The sequence below is a fragment of the Eubalaena glacialis genome, chromosome 19 (assembly GCF_028564815.1).
Source record: "Eubalaena glacialis isolate mEubGla1 chromosome 19, mEubGla1.1.hap2.+ XY, whole genome shotgun sequence".
In the NCBI taxonomy this organism is placed as follows: Eukaryota; Metazoa; Chordata; class Mammalia; order Artiodactyla; family Balaenidae; genus Eubalaena; species Eubalaena glacialis.
The window spans coordinates 63,568,804-63,583,215 of record NC_083734.1 but is presented as its reverse complement, the minus strand read 5'-3'; the positions used below and the strand labels follow the sequence as shown (position 1 = coordinate 63,583,215).

Genomic DNA, 14,412 nt, shown 5'->3' with positions numbered 1-14,412 from the left:
CGCCGGGCTCTGTTTCGCTCTGTCGAGCCGCCCTCTTCCCACGGCAGAAGCTGGCGCAGACGCGAGGCTGTGTGGCTCCCTGGCTGCAGCCGGCCGACCCGCCGCATCCGCAGAGCAGCTCCAGGCCTGCGGACACGTCCCGCGAAAGCGCTAAACGCTGGGAAACCAACGTATTCTGCGATGCAGCGGAATATTCAGTGGATATTCCATGCAGAGTGATTTCGGCTGCTAAAAACACAGCTATCTAGGTGGAAATACAAAGCGCACACCAGTCTAATTCCCCTAAAAGTAATAGTAATAATAAAACAATAATACTGGACCCCAAAATGGAGTTTGTGGGACGACAGCACCCTTCCTACTCGCAAACCGCGGCCCCACCGCCCAGGCTGGCGCGGACGCTGATCTCCGAGTCTCTCACCCGGAGCCAGCGGCTCTCAGGCGCTGTCTTTGCCTCCCCGGGACGCGTCCGCCCTCGGCTGCAGGGCCACGGGGAGCTGAGCGGCCTCCTCCGGGTCTCGCCTGCCACCCGCCCTTCTCGGCAGCGCCCACCCTCTGGTGTCACCCCTGCTCTCCTTGACCCTTTCGGCTTCACAGCCACGCACCGGGCCTGTGCACGTTCCCCGACTCAAAAGCAGGCTGGGCTGGGCCCTGTCCGCCCCTCCAAGCGCAGCCCGGACCCCGGAGATGTCAGAGGGCGACCTTCACCAGCCCCGCCATGGTCGCTACCCAGACGCCCCGGACTCTGCTCCTCCCTTTTAAACTGTTCTCAGCAGAACGATCGAGTTTCCTTCCTCTCGCTTTACAGAGGCGAACAGCTAGGGGTTAATAAGCTGGCTGATGAGAGTGGCTACCTCAGAACAGGACCAGACAGTAAGTATTTCTGACGTTGCAGGCCGGTCTTAACCCGGCCTGGAAGCAGGAACTAGCATCGGAGGGGCGTGGCTGCGTCTTGGCAGATTCGCTCCTGGACCAGACTCCAGCCAGGCCACTCCGAGCCCTCCTCTCCAGCCACCTTGGCCTAGAAAGACGCGAACAGACACTAACATAGTTTCTAACAGCTCAAGGCCGCACCCCTAGGATGACCCCAGCCCCCCTTAAAGTGTCTGCCTGAGAAAATTCAAGGCTGCCTAAAGAGTTTGCTGTTTGTTCCAGCCAACACCTGAGGACAGGGCCCTTGTCTCCCAGCCTCTGTGAGAGGGTCGGCGCCTAACTTTGATCATCTCCAGTTCGCCCAGCCCCTTCCAGCCCTTCGCCATCTTTGGCTTCTCTGACCCTGTGGAGCCCTCCTCACCCCTCCCTCACTCACCCTTTAAAACTCCCGGTCACCTCTGTGCACACAGTTGAGTTCAATTTATCCCAGACTCTTCCTGTTGCAATAGTGCCCTACTGATTAAAATCTGTCCTGACTACTTTAATTGTGGCCTTGTTTATCTTTGGCAGTTCTGATAAGACTTTGCTTATGGACACTGAAATTTGCATTTCATGAAATTTTCACATCACGAAATCTTTTTCTTCTTTCGATTTTTCGTAACTATTTAAAACTATAGAAACCATTCTTAGCAGGCAACGGGCCCCAGGTTGACCCATGGCCAGTGGTTTGCTGACCCTTCTCTGCAAGAAAGGTCTTGACATGGACCCCTGGTGCACGATGAAGGCAAAGGGCAGAGGGGTCCTCTCTGCTCACCGTGTCTGACTCACCGTCTCTGAGGGCTGGCCGAGTACGGTGAGGTTTGAAGGCGGAAGGTGTAAATTATGAAACTCCAGGTGGCCCTACGTGTCTAGCTGCTAAAGCCCTGTTTCCTGATGTTCATTGCAACAAAAATCCAGTGTCTGAAATCAGACCCTTGCAGCTGCGCGGCTGGAGTGCTGTGTTAGCACTGGGATGCCTAGCATGCCAGCAGCTCTGGAAATAACCCTCTTTATTTTTAACGCCTGTGGCTGGTCAGACCGCCTCTGGTTTCTCCCAAAGACAACCCCAGGGCCCAGAGTTACAGATTGGAATTCAGAACCTCTAAGCCTCGTTGGTAAGCAGACCCTCTGTCCCTCTCATCCCCACAAAAGTCCTCAACATCCCCGGGGGCTATGCCTTCATTTCCCCTGCTGGGTCACGGGGCCCCTGGGCTGTGGTCAGGAACCCAACAATTTCTACGCAAGGCCAAGGAAAAAGCAGGTTTTTGAAGAGGTTTTATTTCAAACCACAGTCAGAGTCTGACCAGTTAAAAACTGCTTGTTGGGTCTCCCAGAAGCCAAGGAGGGGCTGTGCGGGTCACCAGGAAGGAGAGAGGGTCTGGCCATTCACACAGCTGAACACCCAGAACAGGTAGACGAGCCACAGAGGACAGTCGGTGGGCTTATCAAGGACAACGGGGAACTCCAGCGGGAGGTCGGGCCTCTCCAAGCGCCTGTGCACCTGCCTTCCTCCTGCGTGGGGCAGGTCTGGACCACGGCCACTTGCTGGGTTCACCGCCCAGAGAAGTGCTCAGACAGGGCGAGCAGCTGTGCTGCCGGGGGGGAGGGGCAGGTGGGAACGGGGAGAAGTAACGCTCCCACCTCCTTCTAGAATGTTCTGGGCTGGGCTCAGCTTCCTTGGGGGACAGCCCCGAGGAGGGTCGGGGCCCAGGAGGGCTAGTGCTCGGGCTCGGCGTCCATGCAGGACTCCCAGGGGTTCTGGGGCATCCGCGGCAGGGAGAAGAGCAGGAGGGCAAGGCCGCCGAGGAAGAGCAGGACGAAGGCCGCGCAGGCGCAGGCGAAGGACCAGGAGTAATAGTACTTGATCCAGACGGTGTCCTCGCTGTCGATCATGCGCTTCACCGACTGCCGTGTGACCTCCACCGAGACGAAGATGCAGAGACCTGGGGGCAGAGCTGGACTCAGGGCCCCGGGCGCCCCCCGCCCCGCGTCTGCTGGGGCTTCCGCGTGGGCTTCAAGGTGGAGACCCCGCCGGGGGAGGGGCAGGGGGCGTGCAACGGCCCCGAGACTGAGGTCCCAATCGGGAAGCTGCAAAAGTGCGCCCTTTGCCTTTAACGGCCTTTCGTTCCTTCTTTCGTTAGCACTATTTTAAAGTTAACTTAAATTTTTGTTAGTAATTAGCATCCTCCCTGCCTTGAGGATTAAGTCTTGGTAAGAAATGGACAAATTGCCGAGATCTGCCCCCTCCCAGCCCACCGGCCCTGGCTGAAGCCCTGGGCAAGGTTGCCCCTGGGTGGAGCCTGGGAATCTGTCCCCACCCAGGCCCCAGGTAGGCGTGAGAATGGGGTCGAAGCATCCCCCCAGACCCGGCACCCGGACAGGAGCCCCCATCCTACCCGCAAAGGCGAAGAACATGGATGCCGGCCTCAGCAGGTAATCCCGCTTCTTCCCGAAGGACAGGAGCACGCAGACGGTTCCCACGATGACGAAGCCCAGGCTGAAGATGGCAATGGCTGCGGCCGAGATGCTATACTCTGTGGCACACGAGAGGGCAGGGATGCCGGGACCTCAGAAGGGGCCTCATCCCCTGCACCTTTTGTCACCACTGGTTGTGCCTGCAGCCAGGTTAGTGACAGTACCACATTCTACTATTCCCTTTTCCCAGGTGAGAAAACTGAGGTCCGAGAGATTAAATCACTCCTTCAGAGTCGCACAGTGGCTAAGGGGTGGGACCAGGATGTGCACACGACCTAATTCCTTCTCCCAGGTCAGGCACCAAACTGAAGTTCCTCCCTCCAGGGGCAGAGGCCTCGGAAGGAAGCATGAGATTTGCAGCTGGAGACCTTTCTGGAGCAGAAACCTTCCTCCGAGTGTCAGGGCAGAAGGTGGCACTCAGGCTGGTGTGGTCTGTCCTGGGACTGACAAGCACCCTCTGGAAGGATGACGGAGTGTGGCTTGTTACAGAGCTCGGTGCCCAAGAGGATCTGCGTGTGTGTGTGTGTCGGAGCGTGTGCACCTGTGCATATGTGCGCACGTGTGTGCATGTGTGCGTGTTTGCATATGTGGGCATGTGTGCACGTGCGTGTGTGTGCATACCCACGCCGCGTGCAGTCTTCTGTACACATGCACATGCGGGTCTTTACTCAGTCCAGGGGGTGCCTCCGAGCTCGGCGGTTCCCACAAGGCCCCCCAGGGCACGTGTGCCTCAGGGGCCCTCACGCATCTGCCCCAGTCCCCACCCTCTGATTCTCGGCGAGTGACTTATAGGCGAGGGAGGGACTCAGAGGGACTCCCCGCACACTCTGAGCTGCCAGCCCTGCAGACCACCACAGGGATCTTGCGTCCTTGTTCCATCGTCAGAGCTCCTGTGACAGTGGCGCCCCTTGGGCTCTGTGGGCAAATGGACTCCTTGTGCGCTTTGGGAGCTACCAGGCAAGTCCCTTTTACAAACTCGCCCGAGCGCTGACGCAGGACGCTCAGGATGCCTGGAGATGGATGCTGCTGTCTCGGGGGCGCAGAGGGTGACCAGGCTGCTGCTCAGATGCATCGGGAGGGGCTGCTTGTCATCGAGATCCGGAAGTCGGGGCATTTGCGCCTGTGATTTTCCGGTTCAGCAGCGTGACGGGAGCCACTTTTCCTCCCCTCCCTGCTCTCCACACGGGCTCACCTTTCTGAGTGGTAACTTCGAAGATCTCCGAGCTCTCGCCTGGGTTAAAATGCCTGAAGTAGGAACAGTTTTTCTCTGCAAAGGAGGGAGACGGCCTATGAGTTGAGAGAAAGGGCTGCAGCCGGGGCAGGAGCTCAGCCGAGAGAGGGCGGGTGCGGTCCCCCGGGGGCTTCTGCTCCCCAAACCCTGACTCTGGGCCGAAACAAACATCTTTCACCAACCCTGAGACCAAAACGTTGGTAGGAAAGGGGGTTGCATTAGAGGCTGGGAGATCATCAGGGAGCTGAGGCTGATTGAGTCCAGGGGGCAGAGAGCACTGGGGTACTGAGCCCATTAGGCAGACAGGGAAACTGAGGCCCAGAGCTCAAGTCATCTGTTAGGGGGTACAGGACCCATGGTCAACCCAGGGCCAAACAGTGGTTCTCAGCCAGGGCTGATGCTGCCCCCAGAGGACACGGCACTGTCTGGAGACATTTTTATGTCACAACTGGGCAGGGCTGCTACCGGCGTCTGGTGGGTAGAGGCCCGGGATGTGCTGAACATCCTACCGTGTACAGGACAGCCCCCTATAGCATAGAATTACAGGCCCCAAATGTCAGTAGTGGTGAGGCTGAGAAACCCTGGTTCACATCCAGTCTAGGGCTGGGTTTCTTATCTGCATCCAGGCCCACCCTGAGGCACTGGGTGTGACCTGGGAAGCAAAGTGTTTTTCAAGAACTTTCCAGGAGATTCTGATGTTCAGCCAGGTTTGGAAGCCTGGCTCCCGGCCCCTTAAAATGCCCTTCAAAGGGCTTTTCTGAGTGGGCCATCTATATGGACTTCGGTGAAGGGCAGAGAACCTCTAACTGAGGGCCAAACGTGATCAAAAGCTCATTTCATTAGGTCCTCAATGCCTGTGGCCATAGAAACAGCCCAGATAAGACCTCCCCAGGTGAGCTGCTTGGCCCACCTGATTAGTGTCAGAAAAGCCATAGAAGATCTGTGCTGGCAGTAGGACCAAAAATCTGGATTTGATGGGGGGCAGAGGAAGAACTCAGAACAAAGAAATTCACACTGATTTTCAATATAATTTCTCTTCCATTCTTCTCCTTTAATCTCTCTTATAACTAGATATACTGTAAAATCAAAGGATAGTCTTATTGCTTATTGAATACAGTTTAATATTCTATACTCTTGATTTAGGAAGTAGATGAATGGGTTATTTTATACTATTTTGTTTCTTTTTTTAAAAAAAACTAAATTAGGTTGCTTTTTATTTCTGTGAGGCCCTTCATTGAATTCTTTTTCCTGTGGATCCTTGAACCTCAATAGAAAAACATCTCTGCTCCTAGTTTATATGGAATCTAGTTTGTGCATCCATTTCTTTACCTTCAGGCTACATTCAGATGATCACCAGGTGTCTGATGCCTAGCTTCTTTTGGAAACAAACCTGAGGTTTGCGAAGTCATAGCTTTCATTGGGGTCCAGGCTTCCATCTGCCTGACCTGTATAATCTTGTTCCACTGAAGCCTGTGGCCTCCCATTCCCCCTCCCCCAATGTCAGGGTCACTGCTGCTCCCCTAAGCCCAGGAAGAGAGTGACCCCGGGAGATGGAGCCCGGTTTAGCAGCAGTAAATGTTCCATGAGGTAAACAACCTTTTCTTTGAGCTTCTATATTTAAATCACTTTCCTTTTGAGCTGAGTTACCTGGGGTGTGTGACTGCCACTGGTGATTCAGGATTGATGCTGTGCTTTTTTCTCTCGCAGCTTCTGGTGCTATTTTAAAGCATAATGGAACCCTCTTATATTTGTTAGATTATTAGCTATAGATTCTCTTGAATCCCTGCTTCATAATGGCTCGTGTGGAGTCACAGGTCCCCTCGTGTCTCCCTCTGGACAGAGGAAAACTTCTGTTTCCTTCTTTAAGGGCCAATCTCGGTCATCATTGAAAACCCTCTGAAAAGAACTGACTGAATTCAAGTGTGTTTCACGGTCAGTTCCCTCCCTGACGACGCACAAGCCAAGTGAAAAGTGTTCGGCACGAAAGGCCCATCGAGAGCCCGGCCAAGGCCCAGCTGTCTGGCAGGTCCGCGTTGCCGAGGCTCCTCTTGCACAGGTAGAGTTCGGGGTGTCGGCCCCCCCCAGACAAACACCGGGCTCCTGGGGGAGCCACCCTGCAGATTCGGGGGTGGGGACGTGGGCCCAGGTTCAGTCTTCCCCTCCCTCCCCTCCTCTCTCCAGTGCTCTCTCACATGGGCGCTGGGGGGCGCCCACGCGGGGCACCTGGAAGCCTCCGCTTCTCTCTGATGTGGCTGGTCCTCGGGCTCGAGCGGGGGTGAGCCAACCCCGTCTGCTCTCTTGGACATAGCACACGAGGAAGGCCAGCGGCCTCTGCGCTGACCAGGAGAAGCGTCCGCTGCAGGGCCCCGTGGCTGCCCGTTGGAGGCCACAGCCCCTTTGTGGTCCCGTTCGGGATGAATCAGCTCGGGCACCTGCCAGTGTCACTCAAGAACTGCCCACGGTCCTGCTGGGATGGGCAGTCCCCGCCCCCGCCCCTTAGCCTGGGTGCTGTCTGGATGAACCGCATCAAGGGCAACTTGAAAAGGAAGGACATTTGAGACGGGCCCCGCGTGGGTAGCGGGTGGGAGGGAGAGACTGCGTGCAGTCTGTGAGCCTTCTCGCCTCTGCCTCTCTGACATCCCTCTACCCCCTGCCCCCGGCCTACATCCCACTTGCTCAGGACCTGCCGCTTTGTCTTGATGGGCTCCAGCCCCTTCACTGGGCAGGAGCACGTGCTTTGGACCAGGTTGGCGGAGATACCAATGCCAGGGTGGTGACCTGGGGCCACAATTAGGAGCTCCGAGGCTCCTCCAGCCTCCTTGTCTCTGCAAATGGCTCACAGTGATTTTAATATTTGTATTTCTTTCTTTCTGTGTTTCAGAAAGGTCTACCATGAACAGTCATAAGACTCAGTGATCTAAAAACTTTAAGTGGATTATTCCTTAAAAAAAATGTCGTAAATCAGTTATTGGGGTTGGAATATTCGGCTAACCAAAGATTCTGATTAAGGGAGGGACTATCTATGCAGAACCATATCTGTGCCAATTTCAAAGAACTAGAACAGAAGGCACATTTAACTCCAAGCTGAACTTGAGTTAATATAGATCTTTCTCTGATAGTTGGCACAGCTTGTATGATTAGGGGATGCCTCTGGGTTATCACTGAGAATGTATCAACCCAATGCTGGTTGATGCAGACTTTAATATATATATATATAAAAAAAAAAACCTTGTTGATTTGCACAAAACCAAGGGAACGAGTGCTCTGAGGGTCAGAAGATGTGTTTCACCCACTTGTTACTTGCATCAATGCCAGGGTTATCTTCACCCTTTTTGTAAAAGCAGTGCTTGATTCTCCCGATAGTGGTTTCTCTGTGCTCTGTGTTCCCCCATCCCTCTGACTGAAAGGGGTTGAAGAAATCCTCAAGACCTGACCCCAGAGCTTCAGAGCATTGCTGTTGTATGGGGGAGAAGTCTAGTTATGGCCAGTCTCCAGCATGGGCTTCTGCGGATGGGAAAGGGAGCCTCTGAGATTCTTGAAGTCAGTAGTGTCATGTTCTTTCATCTGGCTCCAGTCCTGCCCCATGTACTAGAAGAGAAGATGGGCCACTAGAGAAACTGGGCACTGCTGCTGCCTTGTGTTCAAGAGGCAGAGTCTGAAAAGAAACAACATTCCACGCAGCCCAAGGGCAAGGGATGACCCTTCTGAGGATTCATTTGGGCTTTCAGACAAGCAGCCTCTTCTGACAACTGGGAAGCCCCTGCTCTCATTCTGGAGACATTGGAATTGACCTCAGATGCTGATGTGGTGCGTGGTAGTCCTTTTAAGACTCGTGGTCAGTGGAAAACCCAAATTAGACAATTTGTGTCCTCAGAGCCTCCAGCTTTCTATGGCTGAGTGGGACCTTGAAAAGCTTCCTCTATTTCACCAGCTCTCGAAGCAGCTTCCTCTAAATCATGTCATGTCAAAGTTGGTCTCTAATGTGTTTGCTTGGGTCAGCAGCTTTTGGGAATATGGTGTTTGTATGTGCAGTGGAGGGTGTGGGGAGGGACTGGAGAGCAAGGAGACTCTGGATTTGAGACTTTAGCCTCGGGAAGGCCGCTCTGAGCCTCAGTTTTCTCACGCGTAGAATGAGAACCCCCTGCCTCCTCACCGGGTTGTTGTAATAAGTAGTATAATGTAGCAACTAAGGTGAACTTTAGGCGTATGAGTCCTGGCTGCTCTGCCATGGTAATTGTGTGACCTTGGTCAAATCACTCAACTTCTTAGTCCCTTGTTTTCTTTATCTGTAAGATTGAGTGATGATAATAGTATGGACCTTGTAAAGGATTTTGTGAGGGTTTGATGACCCTGATTGCTGTCATCTATCTATCATCCATCTCTCATCTATCTATCTATCATCTATCTATCTATCTATCTACCTATCTATCTATCATCTATCTATCTACCTATCTATCATCTATCTATCTATCTATCTACCTATCTATCTATCCATCATCATCTGTTATCCCACTGCCTTCTGGCCTCCATGGTTTCTAGCAAAAATAAGCTGTTTAATCTTACTAAGAATTTCTTGTATGTGATGAGTTGCTTCCTCTTGTTGCTTACAAAATTCTCTGTCTTTATCTTTCAATGGTTTGATTATGATGTGCCTAGGTATGAATTTATCCTGTTTGGAGTTCATTAAGCTTCATGAATTTGTAGATTAATGTTTTTCATCAAATTTGGGAAATTTTCAGCCATTATTTTTCATGTGACCTTCCTGCTCCTCCCCCGCCCCCACCTCTCTCCCTCTCTCCTCTTTTTCTGAGACTGCTATTATGCATATGTTAATACATTTGATACTGTCCCACAGGTCTCTGAGGCTCTGTTCATTTTTCTTCATTTTTTTTTTCCTGTCTGTTCCTTAGACTAGCTAATCTCAACTGACCTATCTTCAGGTTCACTGGTTTTTTTTCTTCTATCTGCTATATAACCCCTCTAGTGAATTTTTCATTTCAGCTGTTGTACTTCAAAACTCCAGAATTTCTCATGGGTCTTTTCTCATCTTCATTTTAGTTCTTTAAACATGGTTTCTTTCAGTTCTTTGTATCTAAAATAGCTGATTTAAAATCTTTATCTAGTAAGTCCAATATCTGGGCCTCCTTAAGGATCTATTGGCTGCATCCCCCATCCTGACCCCCACCCCATGTATGCGCTATACTTTTTTAGTTCTTTGCGTGCCTTGTAATTTTTTTAATTTAAAATTTAAAACTCAACATTTTAAAGAATATAATGTAGCAACTCTGGAAATTAGATGTCCACTCTTCCCCAGGGTTTGCTCCTGTGGCTGTTGGTTACTGTTGCTTGTTAAGTGATATTTCTGAATTAATTTTGTGAAGTCTGTATTCATGTACGGCCACTGAAATCTCCTCTGCTCAATTAGTTTGGTGGTCAGCTCACAGAGATTTCCTAAAATGCTTGTAACCAACACATCTCCCAGTGTTTACTGAGGGGCTTTGTGCTAAGCAGAGGACCAAGCACTCAGCTAAATAGCCTACATTTCTGCCTTAGTCTTTTTTTTTCTTTCCCTCCCTCCCTCTCTTCCCTTCCTTCCTTCCTTCCTTCCTCCCTCCCTCTCTCTCTCTCTTTCTTTCTTTTCTCACACAGCTGTTGGTTTTCATGGCTATGACAGAGTCGGGGAGGGGAGAACAGGAATAGTGCACATTAAGACCCCACAAAGCTCATTGTTCCCACTGAGATTCACCAGTTTTTCTTGAATAAGCACTATGCTGGATTGCTGCAAGACTGGTTAATTTCTAGAGTTCTGAAAAAGTTTATTCTGACCATTTTGGCTAATGTTCTCATTGTTTTTATGGAGAAGAGGATTTTTGGAGGTTCTTACTCTGTCATTTTTTCTGATGTCATCCAAAGTTAATATATGTAAGGCACTTAAAAAAACAATGTTTGGGGGACTTCCCTGGTGGTCCAGTGGTTGAGAATCTGCCTTCCAATGCAGGGGACACAGGTTGGATCCCTGGTCGGGGAACTAAGATCCCACATGCCACGGGGCAACTAGCCCACGTGCTGCAACTACTGAGCCCTCGCGCCTCAACTAGAGAGCCCATGTGCCGCAAACTACAGAGCCCACGCACTCTGGAGCCCGCACGCCACAACTAGAGAGCCTGCTCACCACAACGAAGATCCCACGTGCCACAACTAAGACCCAATGCTGACAAAAATAAATAAATAAATAAAATAAATATTTAGAAAAAAAATGTTTGGCAGACAGTGCTATGTTTGCCTTTGCAGTTGTTGATGTTGTTGTTAATAAATGAGAGAACACAGATGAACTCTGTTCCTCCCTCTGGAAAACAGTGATCCAACAGAGCACAGGAAGGATGGGTGGGGAAGGAAAAAGATGTCCACTTGCAGAGAAAGGAGGGAAGAAGGCAGGAATACACTTCGGAAGCTTGTTGGGGGTAAGGTAGTGCTCACAAGTATGGAAGGTATGATTATGGACCAGGATAAGACAGCCTGGAGATAGACTCTGCTCAGGCTCAAGGCCAAACCATGCCGGCTCGTCCCCTGTGGCTGGTCCACTCGCCTCCCTCCCGCCTGTCTCCTTGTATAGACTCACCTCACCTCTCTCTTCTCCTGCTCTGTAAACTCACCAGGCTTTAAAAGGCTGGTGCCAAGGACAGGTGGACAGGACCTTAACAGTGCGTTCCCATGCATGGTCCCTGGAGACTCTGCCCTGCCCTGCCCTGCCCTGCCCTGCACAGGGGAGTTGGCTGGATGAGACACCTGTTTATGGGTGTGCTCAGCAGTGGCTGAGGGGCGTGGGCAGCTGGGCTACGTGATACCCTTCAAGCACATGTCTGTGCCTGTTAAAACCCTCAGGCCTGGGACTTGGTGTTTCCAAGACAGCTGGGTGTTTATGAGTCTTCCGGGTGTCCAGTAGGAGCGAGCAGGGCAGGGGTTTCCTGGAGCCAGCAGGAGGGGAAGGAAGAGGAAGGAGCGAAGTGGCAGAAAGGGGTTTGGGCACCTTCCTCTCCACATGGACCACAAGATCTTCGGGGACTTAGCAGTGACTTTCTTGAAGGTAAGGGCTCAAGGAACAGCCCGTCTGATAACAGAGGGCATAATTCTGAAAACCAGGTGGGATGCTGCACTCACCCTGGTCCACTGTCACCTTGGAGTAACAGCTGTAAGCACCGGAAGGGACTTTATGTTGCTGAGCCCAAGATTCGTATTTTATAGGAAGAAGCAGAGGCTGTGATGGGCTTTGTCAAGCCCCATAGTCCTTTGGGGGTCGTGGCCTCCGATTCCCTGCACAAGCCTCTTTCCTCAGCACCCACTCTATTTGCTATGAATGGGGAGGGCTCCACGTCTGCAGAACAGACTAGTCACCCTCATACCAGGTGTTCTGGACAAAGAGCTCTCCTTCAATGTGTGCTTCGCTCCCACGGTAGGAAATTGAGGACGGCATTTAAATCACAGTGGAAGGAAACACTTTCTAATTCTGAAGGGGCCCTGGGTCAGGGAGGATGTGCAGAAGGACCCACAGTTCTGGCCAAAAGGGAGGTGGCTGGTCCGCAGCCCAGTCCTGCCTCACGAACATGTGAGCTGTGCCCAGGACGGACTCCCACTTGGTTTCGGTGCCCAGGACGGACCCCCACTTGGTTTCGTGCTCTGCTCTTGCCGTCTTGACATTCTTAATAATCGTGACAAGGAGTCCTGCATTTTCGTTTTGCACAGGGCCCTGTAAGTTCTGTGGCCGATCCTGTCTACACCGCAGCCTGGAGGCTGGAGAATGAACCGCCCCCTCCCCCGCGCCGGGGGTCCCTTTCACCCGAGGACAGGACAGGGGCCTGTGTCTGCAGGGAGAGGGTGGGGCCTGGTGCACCCGGAGCCCTAGTCTGGTTTCTTTCCTGAGCCTCTGCCCGCCCGTCCAGACCTCCGCTCTGGGCGCCGAGCCCCGAGCCCCAGCCGGACGCAAACAGCTGGAGCCGGACGCCCTCGCTGCCGGGCCGCCGCGGGCCACCGGCTGAACCGCGCGCCGCCCAGCTCGCGCCCCCGGGCCCACGGGCGGGCGGCTTTCCCGGGACGGACCGCGACGGGCAGGAGGGGGGCTGGGGAGGGTACGTTACCCCCAGGCAGGGTGATGGGTCCGCAGCTCCTGTCCCTGCCGTCGCCCGGGACGATCCGCTTGGTGCAAATCCGCCAGAGGCCGAAGTGTGCCGCCTGGCAGCTGGCGTTGCGGTGCTCCACGCGGGGGCTCAGCACGGCCCAGTGGTCGGTCACCACGGCCACCAGCGCCAGCACGATGCCCGCCAGCACGCAGAGGAGGGTCAGGCGGACCTTCAGGGCCTCGGTCTGCGGCATGGCGGTCGCGGAGCGGCGGGCGCTGGGGCAGGTCCGGCGGCCGCGTCCTCCCGGGCAGGTGGCGGTCGGGCTGGGGCGGCCGCAGCTGTTCAGTGTGCCCGGCGGGGCCGGAGGGGGCCGGCCGTGGGCGGGGGGGCGCTGGACGGGCTGAGCAGCTGCCCAGACGTGTCAGCGGCCTGAGGAGGCTTCTATTAATGCACATCCCGGCGCCTGGCCGAGGACGGCTGCTCCTCCGGTTTCAGGGCCGTCTTCGCTCCTGGAGCCAGAAGCACGCTGGGCGTGGGGGGGGGGGGGGCAGGGGGGGTGGTGGGGTGGGGTGGGGCGAGGAGGGACGGCGCTGACGTGACTGCAGGGCTCTCCTCGGGGGACCTGAGCTGGGAGGGGCGAGGGGCAGGCAGCTGGGCCCGGCTGTGCGAGCATCTTCCTTCTGGGGATGAAAGGACCCCGGGGGACGCAGACTGCGTAGCCTCCGTCCTTGCACCAGGCAGGCCAGTCACGGGTGGGGGCGGCGTGAATGGGTCCTCGTCCCGGGGGTCTGGGGGGAGCCTGCCGAGGGACACGTCGGGGATGCCCTGCCCGGGGCCTCTGGAGCCCACCGCCCAGGCGAGCGCTCCAGCCCTGAACCCCACCACACCCCAAACGGCAGGAGGATCTCCGGTGGTTCCTGAGCCTCGCATCATCCCGCACTATTTCCTTATCAATTCTCTTTCCATCCCCCCAGTGCGGTCTAGAAGAAAAGCTCTGTCTGGGGTTAGTAAGTCTTTAACACCTTTCTGATGCTCGTAAATCCAAGACTAGCCTAGAGAGGACAAAAAACCCAGCTGGGGGCTTCCTTGGTGGCGCAGTGGTTGAGAATCTGCCTGCCAATGCAGGGGACACGGGTTCGAGCCCTGGTCTGGGAAGATCCCACATGCCGCAGAGCAACTAGGCCCGTGAGCCACAACTACTGAGCCTGCACGTCTGGAGCCTGTGCTCCGCAACAAGAGAGGCCGCGATAGTGAGAGGCCTGCGCACCACGATGAAGAGTGGCCCCCACTTGCCGCAACTAGAGGAAGCCCTCGCACAGAAATGAAGACCCAACACAGCCATAAATAAATAAATAAACAAACCCAAAGTTAAAAAAAAAAAAAAAAAAAAACCCAGCTGGATTTGACTGTGGTGCTGTTGGCACTGTACGCTTTTAGTTGTACCTTCTATTAATGGCAGGTAATAAAGATTTTCCAGTTACATTGTCATTTACAAAATAAATATACTTAAGTAGGAAGAGCAGAAGTAGGTCGATTTACAGGTGACTCTTAAGAAGCTAAGGGGCGTGTGGCTGCCACAGAGGACACATGGGGTTTGGGGACCCCCTACCCACACCCCCTCCACCCCAGGGCCGGCACTCCAGGCTGGAGCCCCTACACCCCTCCCGGGCTTCTGCATCTCCT

The 14,412-nt window shown here is 53.9% G+C and overlaps 1 protein-coding gene across 1 annotated transcript; it reads right to left on the bottom strand.

Moving 5' to 3' along the window:
- Nucleotides 1–2,625: 2,625 nt before the first annotated feature.
- CACNG1 (calcium voltage-gated channel auxiliary subunit gamma 1) lies at nucleotides 2,626–12,982 on the bottom strand. The gene is made up of 4 exons (XM_061176363.1): nucleotides 12,748–12,982; nucleotides 4,577–4,651; nucleotides 3,306–3,443; nucleotides 2,626–2,852 (listed from the first exon to the last, which is right to left on the bottom strand). The coding sequence occupies exons 1-4, from the start codon at nucleotides 12,980–12,982 to the stop codon at nucleotides 2,626–2,628; spliced, it is 675 nt and encodes a 224-aa protein (XP_061032346.1).
- Between the last annotated feature and the right edge of the window lie 1,430 nt (nucleotides 12,983–14,412).

Excerpts from the sequence above, each read along its gene's own strand:
- CACNG1 (XM_061176363.1), bottom strand. The coding sequence starts at position 12,982 with ATGCCGCAGACCGAGGCCCTGAAGGTCCGCCTGACCCTCCTCTGCGTG. Across the intron at positions 4,652-12,747 it reads ACCCATCACCCTGCCTGGGG|AGAAAAACTGTTCCTACTTC; the intron begins GTAACGTACCCT and ends CCTCCTTTGCAG. Across the intron at positions 3,444-4,576 it reads CGAAGTTACCACTCAGAAAG|AGTATAGCATCTCGGCCGCA; the intron begins GTGAGCCCGTGT and ends CGTGTGCCACAG.